At 33.3% G+C, this 23,771-nt stretch overlaps 1 protein-coding gene across 1 annotated transcript in view; it reads left to right on the forward strand.

Annotated features, from left to right (window-relative positions):
* Positions 1–23,771, forward strand: part of hcn1 (hyperpolarization activated cyclic nucleotide-gated potassium channel 1) — a 91,344-nt gene that overhangs the window by 25,923 nt on the left and 41,650 nt on the right. Inside the window, exon 3 of the mRNA XM_088910734.1 lies at positions 15,142–15,303. Within this exon, the coding sequence (XP_088766860.1) occupies positions 15,142–15,303 (162 nt within the window). The remainder of the gene's footprint in view (positions 1–15,141; positions 15,304–23,771) is intronic.

A 23,771-nucleotide genomic window follows, 5' to 3' on the forward strand; every position in this document is an offset into this window, starting at 1 on the left:
TGTAACGTCAGGCAAACTTTTTAAGTCTGTGTGTAAGCCATCTAAATAAGGCTTCTAAAGCTCTCAGGATGACAAGGTCAATATAACCTCCTACCATGCGTAAGCATTCAACCACAGTGAGTGAATCACCATTCAAATGAACAAAGTGAGGTAGCAGCAAAGAAGTGCAGAGCTCAAAGCAACTTTTAGAGTTTGCATTATCTATTATTTGCATGAAGTTTTGAATTTGTGCTGTCTAAGGGAAACACAAACATGTCACAAGAACCTCTGGTAATTTTTGTCTTTACATTTTCTTGTACTGTACATTTGAACTGATAATTGATAATTATCATGAGTGTATTGGTACTCCTCGCTGACCATTAAATCAGCAGATGAAGAAGTACAGCAGCGCAAAGACAAATTATTTGTGAGAATCACAACAAAATTACATCAAGTAGATTACAATTTACTTTCTTATAACAAATTAAAATTAAATGCTATAGGTCTATTTTAGTAAAATAATTATTTTTATAAAAAGTGGCATTACTTGATTATTTTTAATTATTTGTTTTATTACTATTATTTCAATTACTTGACGTGATTCATCATACCCGAATGAATGAGAAGAGATTGATTGGGTTCGACTGAAGAATGAGTAATAGAGGGAAGCAGGGTGACAGTGCTAGTGGAGATTAAAAACCCATGCTGATTTCTATGATTCACAATGAAATTGCAGTAAAAGTTTTGGAATGCAAGCCACAATTCAAGCATCTTCTTTAAAACACAACATTTATTGAGCTACTGTATGTGTTTTAGTTTTACTCTCCTGCTCTAGTTAAGACATTGATTGCTTTTACTGTACATATTTTAAATTTCATGATAAACGTTTCAAAAACATTTATGGAAATATAGAAAATGGAGATACAGTGAACATGCTACAGAGACTATAACCTGAATTTCACCCCATACATAATTTTCCAGTTAAATTGCATATTGCAAAAAGTTGTGTTTTTATAAAGTTTCCAAGAAAACCCATGCCATTTTATGTTTTATGGGTTGCCTAGATGAAAAGCCTGTCCACCAGTGGTAATTCATTCTTAGCCAACTGCTTGGCTTTCAGAAACTCGCATTCCTTGTGCTGTCTATTAGGAAGAGAAGATTGATTCTTTTGTGTACAAACACACACATCAATGCAGAGGCTCTTCCAGTGTCTAGCATTTCAGTCAAGCATCAATAAGAAAGATGAAGGGCCTCTCAAGTTATAGACTAGATAAATAGATGCTTTCCAGTTTGTTGGTGTTTCTTAAATGCATGCCTTCACGTTCACTTCAGGTTCACAGTCAGTGATGTAGCCATTCAGCCATGCAGCTTATTTAAGTTCCTTGGAGATTCGGGCCCCTATCACTTTCCTCTGAAACTCAGGCAATAAGGCTAGGAACACAAATCAGGAGCAGGAATATGCTTTTGAGCCACCTGCAGAGGAAGCGAAAAATATTTCTTAATATCTATTTTGTTCCTCTCCAATGAAAAAAGCTTTTCGGAATTATTTCTAAATCCTTTGTGTTTATTTAATTTTATTTTTATCTCCTAAAATATAAAAAAAAACACAAAAGCAGAAAAAAGCAGAATACATACAGTACAGTATGATGACATGAGCAATTGTGTTAAAGTAAAGAAACATGGTAAACATTCTCAAACTGTAGCACATGAAATGAAAGAACTATACTGCTAATGAACTAATGTAATAAAATGCTAAAAGGATTTTTTAAGGGTAAGTGTAGAACAATTTAAGAACAGGGGGTCTCCTTAATTAAGGAAGTAATATTAACCAGACACAAGGTGGTGTTATTCACTAAACAATCCAGTTACAATGAAACATCGTCAATTGTTCATTTTGTGATTCATGAAGATTTTGATTTTTTTCCTAAAGTCCACATTTTTTCAATAGGCTACCATCTGTAATGGTTTTAAAACATAAACAAATGAGTCGCCATATGAAAGTAGGTGATTTTGTGAGTAACAGTAAAAGTACAGAACAATGTGAAACCAAAAAAGCTACAGTATACTGTACTGTACCTGTTTTTGGGACTAGATTAGATTCACTATTATTTGTTACTGGAATTCTTTCTTCATGATCATCTATCCAAATATCTACAAAGAGCCTTTTACATGTAATTTGAAAGGCCATTGCCTTGTTTAGTTGCTGCTGTTGTAAGATAGATGTAATATTTTCCAAAAATACAAAAAATAAAGTCAGGTGTGATCTTAAGCATGTAAATTCAATAGACTACTAGACTTTAGAATTACACAGGGGAATGACAATGAGACAGAAGAAAAATCCACTGTTCAAATTTTCATTGCCTACATTATATTAAAATGTTAAAATGGACTAGCTGTAGGAGGACTCATACATACAGTATTAGTTTGAGCCCTTTCAAGAAAACAAAGGATTTTTTTTCTCTTGTCATACAAGTGCAGTTATACAACTATTTTCTATTTTGGGACATTGAAGATGTATTCATCTTGCAAGTATTCAAGATGCAAGTTACACAATCAGCTCTAACTTACAAAGCACGCGTTTCTGGTGTATGTCTATGAGACAAGACTCTGGAAGTTCTTAACTAAAGTTCAGGAGGAATGACAACAACGGGGTCATCTCAGTTGTTTTAAATGATAATCACTTTCAAAGTGATTTCACGAAAGCTAATACTGTCCATGTACAGTATAATGGCCCTCAGCCAAGCAGATTAAAATCACACTATACCTTTAGTCAAATAAGTCAAATATACTATACACTAAACTCCTGAGTGCTGTTATTCCTCGTGAATTAACACTTGCTTTCTCAAATCGTTTAATATCATCCATTCTATAATGTGAAAAAATGAATGGCTTGGAAATTAGTGTACAGGCATGCTTAGCAGAATTATGCAGAGAACTTTGAAATGAAGTTTGGACATTTACTGAATGATGGTTTCATAACAGGTTCCAAACCATTCCATTTTATAGTTTATTTTGTAAATGAATTGAATTTAACTTAGGGATGTTATATAATAAATCCAAATGGAGTTTTTTTCCTTCAGTGACATTAATTCTAAATGAAAATGTAATTGTTTATACTGTATATCATTACTATATTACAAAATGATTTGTAATGTAGATTGCACTCTATTTAGAATGCCTGCTTATGGCAGTTTTTTACTTGTCTCTTTGCCTGTATTTAAGGCATTCAGCATCAAGATGGTTCAGCCTACACAATAAGAAAAGCAATTAGCTATCATTAAGCAATCTTTACTTTATTTTCCTTATCAAGTGAGTTACTCTTTCTATTTACTACAAACTGCATTCTGTATCAGCAAATTCATTAACAGAACACTTTAGGAGGCTTTTAGACTTGACACAACCCATACAGTACATGCTTGATAATGCAGAGGGTTTTGAATCATGGAATTTCATCGATTAGGAACCTACATTTATTCAAACTTCAAACTTATTTGGATATCTTAACTACATTACTGTAGGAACAATTATAGGTTTGTTTGGAGAAACAAGGTGTTAACTGCAGCTTGAACTGCAAGAATGAGATGTGTAGTGAGTCTTTTCAAAACAAAGTTAGTCAGTACCTTTCCGTTTAGCATGTGCTCATGTGTTTTATCCCAGTGTTCTGAATGTATTTGCTTATTCAGTCGCTGTATAAATTGTGATGAACACTTAAATCACTGATTTAAAACCATTCTTATCATGCCTTGTAATCAAGTAGCACTGATCTCTTAACCTGAATATGTTCACATCATATCACAAGGCCTACTTATAGTGAGGGGTTTATAACATAAGAAAGGTTATACAGTACATGAGAAAGGGCCATTCAAAACATTTTGGCCAATTTGCTACCAATAGGTTACAAGGACAACAACATGGCTGGGTAGTTTGGTCCACACTACTAGTGTAGCTTAGCAATTAAAATTATTGAATGAAAAAAATAATGTGACTTAAAAAATTATTTAACATGAATGTGTCTCAATATCTATTGTCTCCTGAAATTACTGAGTTGAACATAAAATGTTTTTGTTCTAATATGATCAAATGTACAGCATTCATGAAATATCTCAACAATATACAATATTAAACAACATTTACTCATAATAATTTCATGACCACAAATGCATTGCTTGATTGTAAAACAAAAAAATAACAGTTCTGACTTTCATTTTGAAACACACTAGTAAAGAAGCAAAAAAATACCCTTTGTCTCTCCATTTCAAAACAATTAATAATGCTGAATTAAATGGTGACTTCATTATGAGTATTTTTCCGTCTTTAATGCTCATTTTTGTTTGCTGTACTTTAGTTTTTTGTAAAGAGAGTAAAATGGTTTGATATACAGGCATGCAAGTATTTTGTAATTATTATAGTTAAAATTTAAAATTTAGAAACATCTAAGTTCATCAAAGATTTTTGTGTCTTTGGGATACCAAAAGTTGAGCAACTTTAACTTTAAAATCATTGATTACACAGTAAGATGCACATAATTGTCCTTCCTTGTTGTCAATGAGAGATGTTATTTTTAGTAGGTGCTTAATGTGTTAATTTTGTCTCAGTCTCTTCTGAGTCAATCATGATGTTTGAAGCCATTAATATTAATGGATTTAGGAGATTCAGTCATCCCTAAACCTACTGATTACTGGATTGTATCATGGCAACAGCTTCTGTACATGTATGGAGACTAGATATAAAAAGTCTTAATAGCATCGTGGTTCTGTTAAGGTAAGGGTGTTGATTATTTCATGATAATGCAAAAAAGACTTATGAGCATGTACTGTATAGTACCTTTCTTAAAGGTGAGGCTTGGTTGATGGAATGGTTTAAGGAAACCAAAAATGAACATTATGCATTAGACTTTAAGAGGATCATAGTGTTGTGCTTTTGGTTAAGTGTAAAATATTTTGGAAGAATGAATGTACTTAAAGCTTTTCAGTTATTTGTTATACACTGTACTTGTACTTATTAAATTGCATGTGACAGTATTCTTCATGGAACTGCAATACACCAGACTTTTCCATTTTTTTTCAGCAATGGCTTGGTTATTAATTATGCAATATTACAATAAGAAAGTATCTTATTTTTGTTTTTCTTAATGTACTCAGGCATAATATGTTTTTTTGCATAACTTTGGGTTTCTTAAAGTCTTTCACTCTTAGGTTACTTAGAGAAAGAGAGAGCAGGAAATGAGAAAGAGCATCCAAAAAATATGGAACTCTGGGAGATAGATTGCAGTGTAAGTGTGAAAAGCTGAAATTTGTAACTGCAGGATGAGGAGAAACAAGTCAATCATTGAGAGCTGGTAGAAGGTGTGATTCTGGTTTAAGGTACAATTTTGGATTCTGATGTATATTTGGATTAAGAATGCTGAAATCTAGAATCCTTGTGAAAGGATACAGACAAAAAGGTCAGTAGAAGCAAGGTCAAGACAGGTAATGCAGAACTACTGGCTTGAAATTATCTTTGTTGTTTGCTCCTCTGATGCGTTCCTTGAAACTAGTCTTCCTCCTGTTTCACCAATGTAAGTGAAACATCTGTTGCACATCCTACAATAGATAAATAAACGAGGTTGTTGGACAATCATGATGTTATCTGGATGGTCTTCAAATGAACAGAGGGGCCATGTATTTGTACACTGCTAGATATGTACTGTATTGTTTTGCATTTTATGATAGGGGCTTGTCTGGCATGGTTTGTGTTCATGGACTGCAAAGACTGCACTGACATGGCCCTTGCCCAAGCCAAAAACAGTCCCAATAACATCTGCCTGTACCATTACAGTGGTCTTTCGCTTCCATCCTAACACACTTTCTACTCCCAAGCTCACCCAAATAAAACAAATTTCATCCATAAAGTATGACCACTTAACTGAAATCAGACCCACCAATAAACTCACAACAGCAAATCAAACCAAATCACCTCATACTGTACCACCTCATCTACACAGCTTTCTGGAAAGTTGGGGAAAAAAGTTAATAAAACATGTACTGTATCGGAGCAAATTAAAAAGACGTGACACAAATCGCAATAACAAAAATGTTTAATAAATGCAATCTTTAGAAAAGGGTGCAACTAAGCCTTTGATATTATATTGTACAGTGCATTTCACAATACTGAAAAACTGATTACAAACAAGTTACAATTATACAGTTATTGTAATCCAAGAAGGAAAACACAAACACAGATCTTGGTTGGGCCACTTCTGTGTTTCTGTAGTGAGCTGTATCAGTGAAAAAAACATTTTAGTCTCAGTACAAAAATAAGCCTTGCACCTTGCACCACGTATGGTGGAAAATGTTGGGTTCCTACTGCACACTGTTTGACAAGCTGAGAAAAAAGAAGTGTGAGTGATTTAAACACAGCAGTAATCCAGTAGATATCCTCATCAAATTATTACTGTTTTATGTCACACCTCTTCAGTTTGATCAATGGTGACCATCTGTCAGTAAAGGCAACAAAATCATCAAAGGTAATGCAACACCGCACTACTTGCAGGGGACACAGAATTGATCTTATCAGTCAATATAGATCACTTATCTCTCTATTCACATCCACCCAATGCTCTGCCTCTGTGGTAAGTGCCCTCACATGTTTTTCTGCTTCTTTCTGCTTTTGGAAAAAAAAGGCTTGACAATTTCCTATGTCGCAGTTCAGCATCAGTGACCACAAATCCCAAAGACACATTTTGCCATCACAGAAACACTGTGGAGCACTTATATAAAATGGTGATGAAAAGTAATTTGCAATTTTCAAGCTCAGTACAGGTGTTTTGGTGCACAGGTGTGTGGTGTGCAGTGTTGGGATAGTTCAGATATTTTTGTGAGTAACCAATAGATGTGATTGACATAAAAAAAATAAATTAGGATATTTATTTTTGATAGTTTACTTAAGGATTTTTTTAAATATATATTTCAGTTGGTGACACTCACAAGAAATGAAACAATGCTTTGTCATTGTAGACTCTCCAAACAGACATCAAAGACTGTTGATTTCAGAAGTAAAGCTGAAATGTTGTTTATTTACAGCTAATTTCAATAAGGAACATTTTGAAAAAATACCCACAAGAAAGAAAAAACAAAAGCAGCCATGGTTTTCCTAATATCAGTTTCATGTCTGCATCACAGTGCAAGGAAAGAGTGTGGTTGGTTTAATCCTTGTAATTACATCCAGTATTAATCCCAAATAACCTTAACTGTAGGTCAGTGACAAGAAACCCAGAGTCTGCAAACCTTTCTCATAATGCTTAAAGGAAACCCAAAAAGTACGATCAGTATAATGCATAATTACTACTCTAACTACTCTATTATTAGAATCACATTTTTTAATTTCTAAATTAAAAAATAATCTAAAGTCTTTGTGTAGCGATGGACTCTATTTCCTACATTCTATAAGCAATGAAGTCTAAGACTGCAATGATGTGCAGTTCGCAAAGTGAATAAAACATTGGACTGAAGTGCAGCTTTTGGGTGTCCAGCCCAGCAACTCATGCATTTACTCCTAGCTCTGCCTCGTAATTACAAAGAGTGGCAAACTCAGTGATTCAATGGTCATCCCTTAGGAGTTCTCCAGTGTGCATTCAGTAACACATAAAAGCAAGAGCATACAGTACAGTACAGTATGTCTCTTTTTTGCTGTGGGAGTAAGGAAAGGAACTGACTTTAATCTATCAGTCCTCAGAGTGCTTTTTCCTCCTCCTTGCCTCTTGTATAAGGTTATGCAGAAATCTGGTTTGATTCTGATTTATTGAGACCTTATTTAATTGCTATCAGGGAAATTAAGAACAAGAACAAAAATTGTGTTTAGGCTACCTTGATATACAGTATATACAGTATGAGCAGTAAAAAGTTGGTATGGATGGTGTACTTAGTTTTTGTTTTTTCATTACTCGTTTCTTCATTTGTTCTACTCTCAAAAACCATTGAACCATCTATAACAATAAGATGAACTTATAGGACATTTCAGGATTTGACATTAATTTAATCAAATTAATTAAATTGTATTTAATTATACAATTAAAATGTATTTAGCTTAATTTGACAGGTTTCATAGGAACAGCACTATAGGCTCTAATCTTCCAGAGTGTAAAACTGGAAGTCAGTGATGTTTTGCTAAGTAGGCAGTCAGGTTCTGTGTCTGGTTCCAAGGACAGATTTCCCGTTGGTGTATCTGTCTAATTTCATGTGTAGTCCGCACTTATGTTACCACTGATTTATATAATCAGTAATGGTGATCTTCACTACTTCACTATCTCTGTGCCTACAGAGTTCAATAAAACTCTGTATACATCTGTATCAAGATCTTTTCTCTGATTGTATGTTTAACCTTTTTTTTCATAGTTACCTAAAAGCTTTATCCTAGTACCACCTTTCATATACAGCATCAAGTACCTATAAAATATCACAATGATTTTTATAAGGCAGATTATGCAAGGTTAATCAATTTTCAACAGCCAGGATATTTGCCAGGTAAACTCTATAGGCATACTAGAGATTAAGATCTGGTAAGAGAAGCATGCAAAATAGAAGTGGCAGAGTATTTGGATTCCAAAAACACAGCAAGAGACTTACAAAAAGACTTACAGATGAAGTCACTGCACTCCGATCAAACATGATCAGGACAAGGAGATGGTACTGTAGGTCAATCAGAAAGCCTATACTCGAGAGCTGTTTTGACTTAATGTATGCTCCCAGGAGAACAAATTTGGAAATTAGCAACTGAAATGTGCTTTGCAAATGGACTGCTCACAATACATTTCTAAACATTCTACCTTTGATAAGGAATGTTAAAAGATACTGAAATCTGAATGCAGTTGTAAAGGATACTCCTGAAATGCAGAAATTACAACATTTTTTGTGAATTTATACCTCTTTATTTTCTCATTCTCTTTCATGTGTTTTATTTTTTAGAACCATTTGTAAAAGGTTTGTTGTCTTTTGACTTCATTTCCTCTGTTTTGCATTGTGACATTCTCAAGAAGGCTATTTTTGTCAGGAATTTTTCTTGCAATACTTTTTGCAAAACTAAATAAACAGTCAGATTTTAAATTAAAATGACAAAAGTAGATTACCGGTTTTAAAACAAAGTTCAGATTGCCACGTACAGTAGGCTTCAGGTTATATACAGTATTTGGCTGTTACTCGCTTGGCTGAGAGACAATGATGGTTGGAGGTCAATTATGTCACATCCCTCCTTACTGTATGAGGTACAGTAGGAGCCAGGGAGGCTGCTGCTGTGGTGATGATGGGGTGGAGAGAGGGGTATTAGAGTAGATGGTCACAGAGTCATGTTCAGCCAGGGAGATTTTATGCACGGGGATGCGGAAGAGCTAGATTAGAACTTGACGTTCAACCAAACGTCTGTTCAATAAAATGTTTTATCTCTGTGTTTTTTAAACATAAGATCTATGGATTTAAGTTCTTAGAAATGTGTGTTCTAGCATGTTGTTTGTCTTTTAAATTGCTTCCCTGCATTATCTGGAAGATGTACAGTATTTACAGTACATCAACACTTACTGTACAGTAAGTTCATAAGTAGTCTGCTCTGTCTCAGTGATTCACTTTGTATCTATCGTTTACATTTTTGCTACCTGCATGCAAAACTGTACACTTGTCTACATTAAGTATCATCTGCCATGCGTTTGCCTCTTGCACGGTGTTTGACAATCCTCCTACTTTGGTATCATGTGTACATCTGACTAATTTACTTTGTGTACCAGAAACTAGATAATTGGTATAGCTAGTGAAATTGAAAAATTAGGAGAAGGAGATATCTTAGTAATTTCAATCTTATTTTGTTCCTCTTGCTTTTACAATCATTCCATCCATCATCACAAAACTGCTTGTTCATGGTGAGGGTATACTGTACTTGTGTGTATAAGCTCTAGGCTTAGAACATGCAGTCACTGTAAATTATGATCACCAATATTAATTATCTCTTGTTATATCACAGTATTTAGGAGGTGGAACTGTCTTATGACTTCTAGTTCAGCCTTTACTGCTATAGAAAAACTCTCCCAAGCGTAGTGATATTGCATGAGCTACTAATCATTCGTGTCCATAACATTATAGAAGTAAATAGGATAACTACTGTATATACTTGGCTGTTGTTCCTCTGAACCATGAATGATATGATAGAGATGCTTTGCTTTGGTGGACAAAGAAGACTAATCACTGAAATGGAAGAATATTTCAATGGAGGGCATTGAAAGTCACTATTATACTTACTAGAATTAACACAATAGATTGTAATACAGTAAATTTACTACTGTATACAACAACACATTTATAGTATGTAACCACAAAGGACAAAACCTTAAATTTAAGTGTTTTGATCATTGTAATCCTCACCTGAAAACGTTTTAATTTACTTTTAGCAGATTAGGATTGTCATAATTAAGAGCAAATTGTGTTTTTTTTAAAAAACATACCATTTTGTAAATTTTTTAAGCATAAAATTAATTTATCTTGTTGCTTCACACAACACAAAACCATTGGACAATAATACAAGTGTATAGGAGTACAGCCTTGGAATATTAAGCAGTTTATGGAGAGAGCAATCCTATTGCCTTAAAAATAGAGAAGAATTACCTCAAGCTCTGGATAAACTGTAATTGGGCATAATTGACAAGTCAAAACAAAAAAAACAAAAAAAATGTAAGTACTGTATGTGTACTATGACATTTTCTTATTTTTTAACAATCTCTTAACATATTAAATATAAATTAAAATGTTGTTTAATGATATTAGTACAAAGTGGAACCACTACTAAAACTACTGCCATGGCTAGTACTAATTTTAGTAAATTAATTAATTAAATTAGATATTTTTAAAAATTATTTCATTTCTATCCCAGCACTCATTGCATTCCTTATCTCCTCTATGTCTCTGGCCTGAAAAAAACCTCCTTAGCTAATTCCTCTTATTGTGGAGGGGAGCCAATATTAATAATTAAACAAAATTATCTATTTATGTTGTTTCTTATTAATAATCAATATATTTTTCATTGTGGATGAATGCACTTTTCTAATTTCAGTTTTCCAAAAACACTGTTTTTTCCATTGGTTTTTAAATGATGAAAAAACCTGATGAAAGGTATTAACTGTGCATTGTTATTGTACATGTGATGAAGTTTAAAAATAGAGCCATATCTATTTTAAAATATATTTTAAAGTAAATATATCTAATCTAATGTAATCATATATTTGCACATACAGTTTATGTGCAGTAGTATCTGAATTAGCATGTCTTCACCTTTAAGATTTGTATTGTACAGCACTAAAATGACAAAATTACAATCAGGCTTATCAAGATATTAATGTCATGATTGTCATGTGTATTGCTCATGGAGTATTTATTTTTAAACTAACAGCGTATTTTACAGATGTGGCTGAAAAAAACACAATTGATTCTCACCATTTTGTTTTATTTCCACACACTAATCCCTACTTAAGTTAATTTAAAAATCACAATTTAATGGCATTTTTATATAGGTTATACAGTAACTATTGCTATTGCTACAGCTAAAATTTGCTTTACTGGTATATTTTGTTGTAATTCAAACATTCATTTTCTTAAACAGCTCTGGGGGCTCTCAAGTATCTAAACTACAGTAGCTAAGGTACCATTCAGAGTACAGGCATACTGTACCTGGTTCCAGTGTGGACTATGTAATAAGCCCTCTGTAACCAGGATTCCTCAGAATTCCCCAGGTGGCTCACAGTTGACTGATCAGTGCTGGGGTGGAATGTCTTTGAGTTGGCCAGGGCGTGCTCATAATGCTACCTATCAATGACCACAGAGCCTTGTTTGGCAGCTACCTGTATAAGTGTGCAGTGTTATCGCACAAAGCTACTGTACATCTATCCTCCCACTGACACCTTATCTTGGATATTGACACTGCAGGGTTTGTGATATAAACCAATGCAGATGGCATGACAGTGCAAGTTCTGAAGAATTTGCATTCCTCCCACACAGGTTTAAATCAGTGGTCAACAGAGATGATTGACAATTGGCAATTCTAAATTATGGTGAATGAAACAACAGAATAATTGCAGATTCTAATAGAACTGAAGGGTATAGTATTTTCCAAGTACATGATCAAATAAAATAAAAAATATAAATTGTCTTTAAACCTGTACATCGTATGCTTCTCTTTGATATTTCAAATTATGTTGCTTCATTCTTACTGTTTCAACAAAGTGTTTAAATTGCACAATTATTTTCTTTGCCTTCTATTTTTGCCGGAAAGACATTGGTAAGTAATAGGTGTACAATAGAAAGCTTTTGAGAAGATGTGCTTTTTTATTGTGGCATCTAATTGTTGCTTCAAAGTAAGAATGTGCTGTTTCAATATTGTGACTGATTCATAGCTACTGTAGTTGTGGTTTTACATGTTTTTGAACATTACCCTGTGCATTCTAAAGACTTCCAGAAAGGTTGTGAATACTTTGAGATTTATAAAGGTAAGATTAATAAATAGAATGCAATAAGAATGTCTCATCATTGTATAGCTATCTTGTTAGGTCCTTGACCTTTTCAAAACACTGTCCACATTTCTACGATCAATTAAACCAATTGTGGGTGTACAGTATTTAAATATTTAACTCATGGGAATAAGATTTTAGAAAGAAACCAGGTACTGTTTTCAAACATCTGCCATACAATTGTCTATTGTTGTTTCTGTGATATATTTAGTTTATTATATACACTAGTGTAAGTTGTCCACATGAAAATACTTATTGATGTGCTAGTTGCCATTCACACATGTAATAAAATCACAGCCCAAACAAGAATGTGCTGAATACAGTTTGCTGGAAAATAAGAAATGGTACAGTACATGATGGCTTTTTCCTTTTCACATTTCCTACAGTACTTAGGTCAAGCCCTTTTTTTAGTGTTCAACCTTGAATACTTTATAAATAGAAAAATCAATGAAAACATTTCCTGGAAAACATAATGTGAAGTACAAAGAATTTGTGGTGTTACATGGTACAATACATCATTTTGCTTTTGGAACAAACTTGTTTCACAAAACAATTAGATGAAATACTTAGATAAGAACCTAATATTTGTTAACTGAAAGGAGTCATATTGTTTGAAAATTTTATTATGTTCTTAATCATAATAAATAGGCTGTATCTCTTCAAGTAATGCATATTTAGATACTTTAAAATATCTGTTTTCTTAGCATGTGAAAATTAGTTTTTTCACATAATATAAATTTTCTTATACACTATTAAGGGTTTTAATGTTTTAAATAAGATACAGCTATTGAGATACTGTAAACTGTACCTAAATGGCTGACAATGATAAGCACAGCAATTATCGTGACGAAAGAGGATGTTATAAAACTAACAACAACCAAAAAGATCTAGGAAGAACAGGCATCTGTTGTGCCCAAAGTAATCCTAAATATATCAAACAAATCAAGTCTAAAAATATGTAAATACTGCTGCATTGTTATTTATCTCCTGACACCATATATGCTTGAACCAAGCTTTAACTTGTAAAAACATATTGTGTCAAAATACTTGTTTTTTTCTAAGTAAAAATTAAATTGTAGTGTTGTGCATTACTTGAGAATCTGTCTGCTTTTCAAGTCTCGGTATCTGCAGCTCTTCTGCTGTATGTACTGTATGACTCACAGGAAAATGAGTAACTTGGGGGAAAATATATTTTCCACAGAGCAATAAAAACCTTGATTACAGCTCCACTAAGTGATGGGGAAGGGAATTGTACTGTATGACTGCTAGCCTAGGGCACCATCACAGCTGTAAGATAAATATACACATCTTGAGAACCTCAAGGAACTCAGTGTCAGCAAAAAAACTAAGTTAACAAAAACTGTGCAGTACTTTCTCTTGCCTCATTCCCTTATATTACAAGAGAAACCATTTTTTTTTTCTGGAATGGAAAGTCTAACTACTGTACATACGAGTTTGGAGTTAATAAACCACTGGGCTTTGTACTTAAGTCAGCATTACATACTGAGCATTTTATGCTTGAGACTTAATTTTGAGCAATATACTGTATGCCTAACAGATTTCACATACAGTATGCTGTGTATGAAACATAATTCTTAGATCTTTACCTGTTTTGAACTACATCGATCCAGCCAAGTGATCAGTATTACATTCTAATTGAAGAATAAGTGAGACTGATATGATTTTCAGAAATTTAAATAATGTTTATAAATAAAATAATGTTGATTATATTTAAAAGAAAACTGAAAAATAAATAATAATTTAAGGTTATGATCATTCATAGATATTACAGCAGGCTATGATTTGATACTGTATTATACAATATGATATGACACTATAAATGCAGTATACTGTACGTACTGAATGGTCAAGTGACTACAGAATTATTTTCTGATGCTCAAACCCTAGATTAACCTCTAGTTGATTCATACAGTTAGAAAACCAGCAAGTATTTTTAAAAACCTATTTACTATAAATAAAATTCTGCTTTGAAAACAGTTCATATTTGAGTTAATAATTTTTTTAGTGATTTCTCTATTCAGGTGATCTTAAAGCTTTAATATTTGGATCATCAATCTTGCCATCGCTTTTGTGCTGTACAGTTACAATTAAAATTTATTTTAAAGACAGAGTTTGACAATTTTAGGGAAAAAGGACTATTAAAGAATCTTCTTTTTGTGTAATTCATCTTGTTTTCATTATTTTTGCAACAGCTTGTGCATCCAAAAAATACTAAAAATAAACCTAGTGTGAAATTAAAGCTTATGAGACCATAGTTTTGACAAATCCAAAGCCCTTGTGGCATTAGTGTTCAGTGCACCTGTCTTAGAAATTTAGACATTATGCTGTTTTCTAGTGATTTGGAACCCATGCCCAGTTTTGGATTTGACAGACAATATTATTTATTGCAGCTTAATTAGATTGTCAACTTTAAATACAACCTAAAGATGTTTCTAATCTTAATTATACTGACAAATTACTTATCCATTCTCTAATAAACCTCAATCATCTTACTGTAATTGGAACATTGTTTTCTCTTGTTTCTTTCTTTTGGGGCAATTTTACAGGGGACTTTACAGCCAAACCAGGCACTAGTTGATGCCAATTGTCTGGAATAAATCAGTTTGTGTTGCTTTTCTTTCCAGATCTTCCACATGACATATGATCTCGCAAGTGCAGTGGTAAGAATATTTAATCTCATTGGAATGATGCTTCTTCTTTGCCACTGGGACGGTTGTCTCCAGTTTCTGGTGCCACTTCTCCAGGATTTCCCTCCAGATTGCTGGGTGTCGCTAAACGGTATGGTTGTAAGTATTGTAAATTTTTCATGGTGTTTGTTTATTTTTTTCCTTTACATTCTATGGTTGTATCCAAGTGTTGTGCATCCTTTGTACTGTATATATATGTAGTTTTCAATTTCCAATGGCATGATTCTGCTGTGTCATATCACAAATGTAGATAGAGAACAGATACAGTAGTTTAATATGTCAAACTGGGACCTCGTTTGCCACACACAAGTATTTCCATAAAATCAAGACACATATACAGCAGTTGAACTCTTGTTAAAGTTTCATTTTTACTTCAAAACATAGCTGGAGATCACATTCAATTTTCTCACAAAATAAGAAAAGTGAATTTCACAAGCAATACAATATTTGGTCTTGCAGGTCAGACTACAACCAAGAATGATAGTGGCATAGTGATTTGCTGCACAGTTAGTACTGTATGTCTGCCATGATTGACTTCATTTTGGGGGTCCTTTGGTCCGAAATAAACATTCTTCATAATAGACAGTAAGTAGGGTACACGGATGTGGGATCAAGTTTAGTACCAAAAGCTCTTATGTAGTAAACACAATAATTAGTTATGAATGCTTTAACCTTCCTTCTAAGCTAAATAAGTCCAAAGGTGTGGGAAAGCTTCCCCAAGAACTTATTTGGAATTTGTAGACAGTTGTTGGTTACAGTAGTAGGTTTAATCATTTTTTCTTATGGACAGGATTTTGTGGACCAGAGTTGGGTACCTCTGACATTTAGGTGTAATGAAATAAAATTTCGATGGTGATACATAACAACAAAGTGTCTAATATATTCCAATTCCTCCTCCATGAAGTACAATAGCATCTCACCCAACAACCACAACCATGTACTGTATGTTTCTAACTCATAGAGGACCCCTGAGAGTCAAACCCACTAGTGGAATATGATGGTGAAATTAACAGTGCTTTGATAGAACCAGCAGCTAGGCTGGTCACATGAACAACAGTAGACATCTCTATATGAACAACGTCTAAAAAGATCCCTTGGTACCAGGAAAAGTAGTGTTAATGTCGTGAGGAAGTCCCCAATACAAATCAATATGTTTTGTCTCCATTACTATCAGGCGGTGAAACTCATTTCTGACCCATAGTTATAGAAACATATTGTACACAGTACTTCCTGTAGTACTGCATAAAAAGTTGCATAGCTACTGATGGCTACATCTAGGACTACATTATTAGGCTCAACCACATTATACATTATTTTGTCACTATAAGTGTTGGACTAGGTTTCACAAAGATGGTAGGCCAAAGTAATGCTGACTAGGATATTTTTATTACTACTGTACATTCCATCTTTTAATCCTCCTCAGACCTCATCTGTTTTCCAAGAAAAAAAAGACCCATTCTCCAACATGTGGTGCTGAATATGAATTTGAGTAAAATTGATTTTTTTTATGTTAATGCTCACTGTGTATTTTATTATCGTGTTAACTGTTAAGCCTGGAACTTGGAAGGTTATACAAAAGTTGGAACTGTTCATTCAAAAAACTAGAAAACAGAATAAGATACAGTATGCATTCTATAAGCAAAATACCAGTGAATTAGTCATGAATAACACCAAATTGTAGTAAACCAGTTCACTTATGAATTGACAGTATTTGATATACTGTACTATTGATCAATATTTAATACACAGTATTGTCCATTTTTTATTAAAGTTTGTCATCTGGCATCATAGTTAAATGTTATTTATCTTGTTCAAGAGCTTTAAAATTCAGTGAGCCATAAGAATAACCATAGGTTTAGCCCATAGGCTTTAGAAAGAATAAGATCAGTCTAGGTTTTGTTATCAGCAAAGCCTTTAAATGGCATTTGCTCTAGAGTGGCATTGCAACCAAACTTGACATAGGCACAGAATAAACGTAAAACACCAATAAAATGCAGTCTTAAAAAAAATCAGCTTTTGTTCCCTTAAAGACAGGGCAAAGTTCTTCAAGATAAATATGGTATGATTGCATAGACAAAAAAAACAACACAATGCAGTATAGTGGTTTTAGTATTAATTGATTCTATAACTCAACATTTTATAACACTCTAAGGCTTTGAGCTGTTGGTTAATAGTAATCTGACATATTTTTCTTCTGAAATACTGAATCTTCAGTATTAAGTACAGTAACAGTTTAATATTGCAAGCTTTAGGTTCAGCTGAGGATTATACTTTAAAAATCTGAAAGCTTTTCTAATGAAAGAGATTTGTTTTACAAAGAAAGCAAGATGCCCATATTTTTGTGACAGTAAAAGGTTGATGCCCAATTTAATGTAATCTCTGTAGCAATTTCTTTCTTGGCTTTCTTGTATTTTATGAGATTAGAATTTTAAACTTCATGCTGGTTGATTGATTAAAAGGTTGGATGACCTTTATAAGGAAGCACATATTAGAGTATTCCAAAGGTACATTAGTTTTTTTTTTCTGGTTCAAGCATCTAAAACAGATTCTTGTTTATCATCCGAGAACTCTTGATCTTAGTATGGCTTTTAGTAACATAAGAAAATATTAATTTAATGAGGGATAGTTATATATTGTAATGTCTGTTGTTACCCTGTCACGGAGTCAAACCTGCTAGCAAATAAAGGAGTGACCCTGAGGTAACAGCTGTTTGTGATTCCATGTTCCTGGCAGGTGGAATCATTATATTACTTTCCTCTTACCAGTACAATACCATATACACATTAGATCACTTGTTTATTTTTTTCTTTGTCTAATGTAATTGCACTTGCAAAAACCTTCCAGAGCAGCCACAATACAAAAAAAAGTAATGGTAAAGACCATTGCTAGTGTTTGCCCAAAAGGAGCAAGGCTGAGATTAATGTTACTCTGCTTTTTGTTTTTTTTAAAATTTGTATAAGCACAAATAGCAAAAAAGGTATTTTGTTTATAGCTCTTCTGGATTTAAAAAAAATTGTGTACACAACAACATTTTTTTTGTCTAGGCTTTCAGTTTCGAGGGATCAGTGGTTTCATTTTAGGTAGAACACAAGGTTTCCATATTCTTGCTAGTTTATAGCCCCTGTTCTATGTCATTATATTATTCTTTCTGTTGAAGAATTTGTTATACCAGACAGGTGGATAGATAGACCTATACTGTAGATAATGATGATTGAGTGTATTACATATTTTACATGCTTTACTTGCTTAGTATATAATTCTGTAAAACACATCTTTAGTATCTGTTCTAAAGTACTTTTCAGATTCCTGGATTTCTTTAGGACCCTTGGAGTAATTGACTATTCAGTTTTTCAACATTCTCACAATGACTTGGTTCCACAGATTACAAATACTTCTACCTTTCCATCAACCCTGACAGTAATTTCATCTATCTGTGTTTTGTACTTGCTTTGAAGGTAAAATTAGAAATGGGTGAATCACAGCTCTCTGCAGTAAAACTTTGATATCAGAAAACTCATCGTCTTGGGTGGTCTCTATTGCCGGAGAAATCAATTGTATGTCAGTTTTATTCTCATTAGGAGTGAAATGCAGCATCAGTCACACTTTGTTCTTAGAGTCCATTATTTACCTATAATGCTATAAATGCCTGAGATCTGTCTTAACTTGGCAGGGCTAGTTACGTATTCGCCTTCGGGATGTTCAATAAGCACACAAAATAGGAGGTCACTGCAGCTCAATAAATGGAGCTAAGGGAGACAGGTCTTTTTTGTTAGGTTTTGTAATACATTATAAAGAAAATGCTGTACTGTATACATAATTACACAAAATTAAGTAAAAATAATCTTCGTCCTTTCAATTTTTTTCTCAATTGTTTATCTACTAAATATAGAAAAAACATTGTTCTTATTATTATAATGTACATGAACATTTCATTAAGAACCTTGTTTTTCAGTCAACACACACTTAGTGACGAACTAAAATAGGTGCAGTACTAACAAACATCATTTGCAATTGATCTGTATTAAAACAAAATAGTAAAAGTGGTTTTAATGTACAAAAAATTGTTCTATGATAAATTAACATAAGTGTCACAGAAACATAGACATGTACTGTATGTACAGTAGCAGTGCAGGTGATGCACCCTGGACAGGACACCAGTGCCTAAAGAGTGGACAGAGTGCACACAAACAGGGTCAATTTAGATACTCTGATTTTTCAAACTGAAGCACTCACAGAAAATCCAAGAGAGAGAGCATGCAGACTCCTCACAGAAGATGTTCCATCCTTGAACAGAACCAGTGAGGCAGCAGCACTTACTGCCATAGCACCACGCTGCTGGTAAAAAAAAAAGTAAAATATTTTTCATAACTTTTAGCAACTGTGTATTTGCAAACATATGCCTCAATAAGTTATACAATAGTCTTAATAACATACATTAAACACACATTGTTTTTAACACACATTAAAAACACATTGTTTATTTGGAAGTAATATAGAAAGTGAATTTCAGATGTGTGCTATGACAGCACAAAAAGTATCAATCTTAGTTGCACAATGAAGGCCCACAGAGCTCAGGTACATTACAGGAATTTAGTGATGGAATAAACCCTTTATACTGGCAGGCACCCTTTCCTTTAAAGCCTTAAATATTTGCAACAGAATCTTCAAATTGGCTGTGTGCTAACAGAAGCTAGACCTGTATGAAACCCAGCGGCAGAAGACTGTACAGTACATACAGTACAGTATTATAGCTTAGGAAGGACTGTAGTAGACACTTTATGATTAAATGAAAGCATGATCTACATCAGATATTATTTACATGGACTTCAAAAGGCACAGTTAAATTAAAAATAAATTTTAAAAGATTTCTACATATAACAGAGGAGTTAATACCCAACCCATTAATGGGTATTAATGACTAAACTACAGTAACAAAGCTATTTAAGCCATGCATGTGCAGTATGTCTGTTTTTGTTTTTTTAAGCAATCTCAGAAAGTACAATTAAACATTCTAATTTTTTTCTTTGGATTTTTTGTGAATGTCTTTGAAAGCAGTGTGAATTTATGTTATTCTTTCAACAAGGATGTTTAGTTTCACTTAAGCATCTTCCATGTTGAGTTATTACTCTAAATAATGGAAATACACTTCCTGTGAATGACAGTCCAATAACTCACAGTTTCTAAACACTGAATGATTAGAAAGTGCAATAAGATTCTGTCACTCTAAATAAGTTAATCCTGTCTTGCTTGTATATAAATATGTGAAAAACACTGTAACCAAAGTGTTCAATTTTATTATTATTATTAAATTCATTATGGAATGTATAAATTATTAAATTCATGATACTTGGGATCACTACATACTTGTTTTCATTAACAATGGCAATGGTGAATGATTCAGCATTGAGTAGTACACACCCTACAATTATTAAATTCATGATACTTGGGATCACTACATACTTGTTTTCATTAACAATGGCAATGGTGAATGATTCAGCATTGAGTAGTACACACCCTTAACACTTTGTGGTTTAACATATTTAGACATACTGCAGCAGTACAAACTGAACTAAAATACCATTAAATACATTAATACATTAAAAACTGCTTCACCATGTACTGTAGGTAAAAGGTAAAAGTTTACTCAATAGTCAGTAAATGTGAATTAAGAATCAGGTTCGAACATAAATAGAGTGCTGAAGTTTTTGAATCTTTGAAACATTGTGTTTTTTACGTTAAATTTTATTAATGATAATGAGGACAATGCATAGTGATGAATCTTCAAGTGAAATCTTCAAGTGAATCTTCAGAAGAAGACTGAACATCATCTGCAGTGGAAGGTTTTCTGCCCTCATACGGGCATTGGTATAGAGAAATATGGGCATCCCCTATCTGATTGATGGTATCTTTTCAGTTTTATGCTTGTATATATGTGTGATCATTTTAAAATGGTTGCTTTAATTATCCTTTAGATTACAAGCATAAATACAGTATGAAACAGTTATTAAAAAATATATCATGCAGACATTTAGCTCTTATCCTTTGCTATGGACAGACTATTACATTACATTATTACGGACATAAATCTTTCTTTGTTTAATTTGTTGTGTCAAAGAAGATGGTCTACAATGTATTTTTATGAAATTGTGCTTGCCCTGGATTATTGTCTTGAATAACATCATACCTCATGTTATATACTGTAGTAATATTTGTTCCACTTATGTATTATTTTCAGTGGAGTCCCACCTCATAGGCACCTTTGATTTTTTAAAACATTATACATCAAAAGACAAAATAATGTTTTATAAAGATTAAATAAAGATTCACAGTTAAGTACATAAACATACATTTCTTTGCTGATTGTAAAAAACAAAACAACTATATGGACTTACTACAGTATATGGATTTTAGATATTGATAAAATATTTCGAAGTCGTTTTGAATAATTGATCATTCACGACTGACCAAGATTAACTTGAGTGTAATTTTGCCTGTTTTACGAACACTAGATCATCTGATTATTGAGAGAGTCAAAGTAAATTAACCTGCTGAATGTGAAGGCTGGTGAAAAAAAAAAGACCATACAGCCAGACACAGTCCGTCGACAATAGGCCATGATCTGGGAGTCAAGGTATCTTGCCAAAATCTATCTGGAGAGCCAGGTGTGTTTGTCTGGGCAGGAGTGTCTTTTCGCTACAGAACTCCTTGAACCCAACTTGCTGCCCTTCCTGAATGCTCATCCTAATTTGACAGCTATTCAGTAGGACCCTGCATGTCCTCCTACTGCCCATGTAACAGTAACTTCTTTAGAGATGAGAATGTGATAGTAATATTGTGGATATCTTACTCTCCAGACATCAGCTCCATAAAACATCGGTGGCATTTATAGATGATGTGTTTCATCTAGGGGTCAAAGACCGGCGAACAGGCACATGCTTGTTCAGGCTCTAGCAGAGGAATGGGACAGAATCCCAAAAGACAGCATCTGCATCCAGATGCAAAGCATGTGTCACAGATGTACTGTACAGCTTCTATTACTAGTAATGGTGGCTAAACTCTCTACTAACCTGTGATTTTCAATTGCTAATTTGTAGTATGTTCAATGAAAAATAACAAAGTAATTCCCACAACAAATTGTAATTTCCTGATCATATCTGTATTTGTAGCATTTACAGTATGTGAAAAGTGTAATGGGATGCTCTGTATTTATTTAATTTAAATACAGTAATGCATGTGTAATTAAATAAGATTTGATCTCCTGCAAATGTAAACTTCTGAAAGCTCTGCTATGGGATAACTGTATCCCATAACTACCTACAGTACCTCCCCTTTTCTCCTCCTTGCAGATCACAGAGTAAAATTGCAACACAGTTTTTAATTGAGACCTTTGACTGGCACTGGTCTAACTTTGCTGGTCTCCTATGAACATAAGGACACAGAACATAAGAAGGGCTCCAAATGAGTGTAGGCTGTGTCTACATTTAATTTTAAAATTTCAACAAAATCTATTCCTGCAGCATGTAAAGAAACATTCCTATTCTTGCGTGCCATCAGGAGCTCTAATCAGAACGCAGCAGACTTGTTGATGTGTTGCTGAGCAATGGGGTGCTTCCGGACAGTTTCCAGGAGAGAGCTAGACTGCCGTGAAGGCAAAGCTGGTTGTGACAGAAGGACTGATATTCTCAGAAAAGCTGACAAACAAAATCGCCCCTAAGTTCCAGGTACCAACAAGACAAAGAACCCCAGTGTATAAATTTCAAAAGGGTAAAAAAACAGGAATTAAAACATATGGAATGTAAGTACTCAAATAATAAATATGATTTATTATCAATTAATAATTATTAATTAAACAATTATAAAGCATTTAACCCTGAATAAATAGCAATTCCTGTGATACCAGAAAAAGGTCTTCCATAAGGAAAACAGTAGAAAGAATTTATTTAGTTACAAAAATAGAGCTGCAGTTTGTAAAAGACAGTATACTTTAGATGAAAATGCAGACAGTTCTTCAGCATGTTCACATTTAGTTTGTGAATGCAATCTTTTACAATTAATACATAATAATACATAAGTAATTAAATATCCAAATAGTATCCTTAGGAATCTATTGAAGATTAATATTAATTCAAATAATTATTGTTGTGAGCAACTGACTCTTCAAATAAAATCGTATTTAGTTCTGACACCTGTTAGAAAGAATTAAGCTATTTTTTTTTAAAAATGTATTAATAAATTCAATTTAATAATTAATTTATAATTATGACGGCAAATTACATATACTGTATCATTTAATGTCAAATCCCATCATAAAACTTGGGGTTTTATGAAACTTCATACTTGAATGCAAGTTATCTGAATTTGCCATATTTGTGAATATAAGATTATGTTTCATATTTAATTTTTTTATATGCATTTGTGTTCTTTTACATTTAGGTTCAATAAAGCACCTGCCATACAATTAGTTACTACATAGATTAAATTTAACTCTGAAAGCTGAACCAGAGAACTGTTTTATAAACAGACAAACAGAAATTATTTTGGCTTATAGACTAAATCTCTACATCTTG

The sequence above is a fragment of the Atractosteus spatula genome, chromosome 3 (assembly GCF_055471065.1).
Source record: "Atractosteus spatula isolate fAtrSpa1 chromosome 3, fAtrSpa1.hap1, whole genome shotgun sequence".
NCBI classification, from domain to species: domain Eukaryota; kingdom Metazoa; phylum Chordata; class Actinopteri; order Semionotiformes; family Lepisosteidae; genus Atractosteus; species Atractosteus spatula.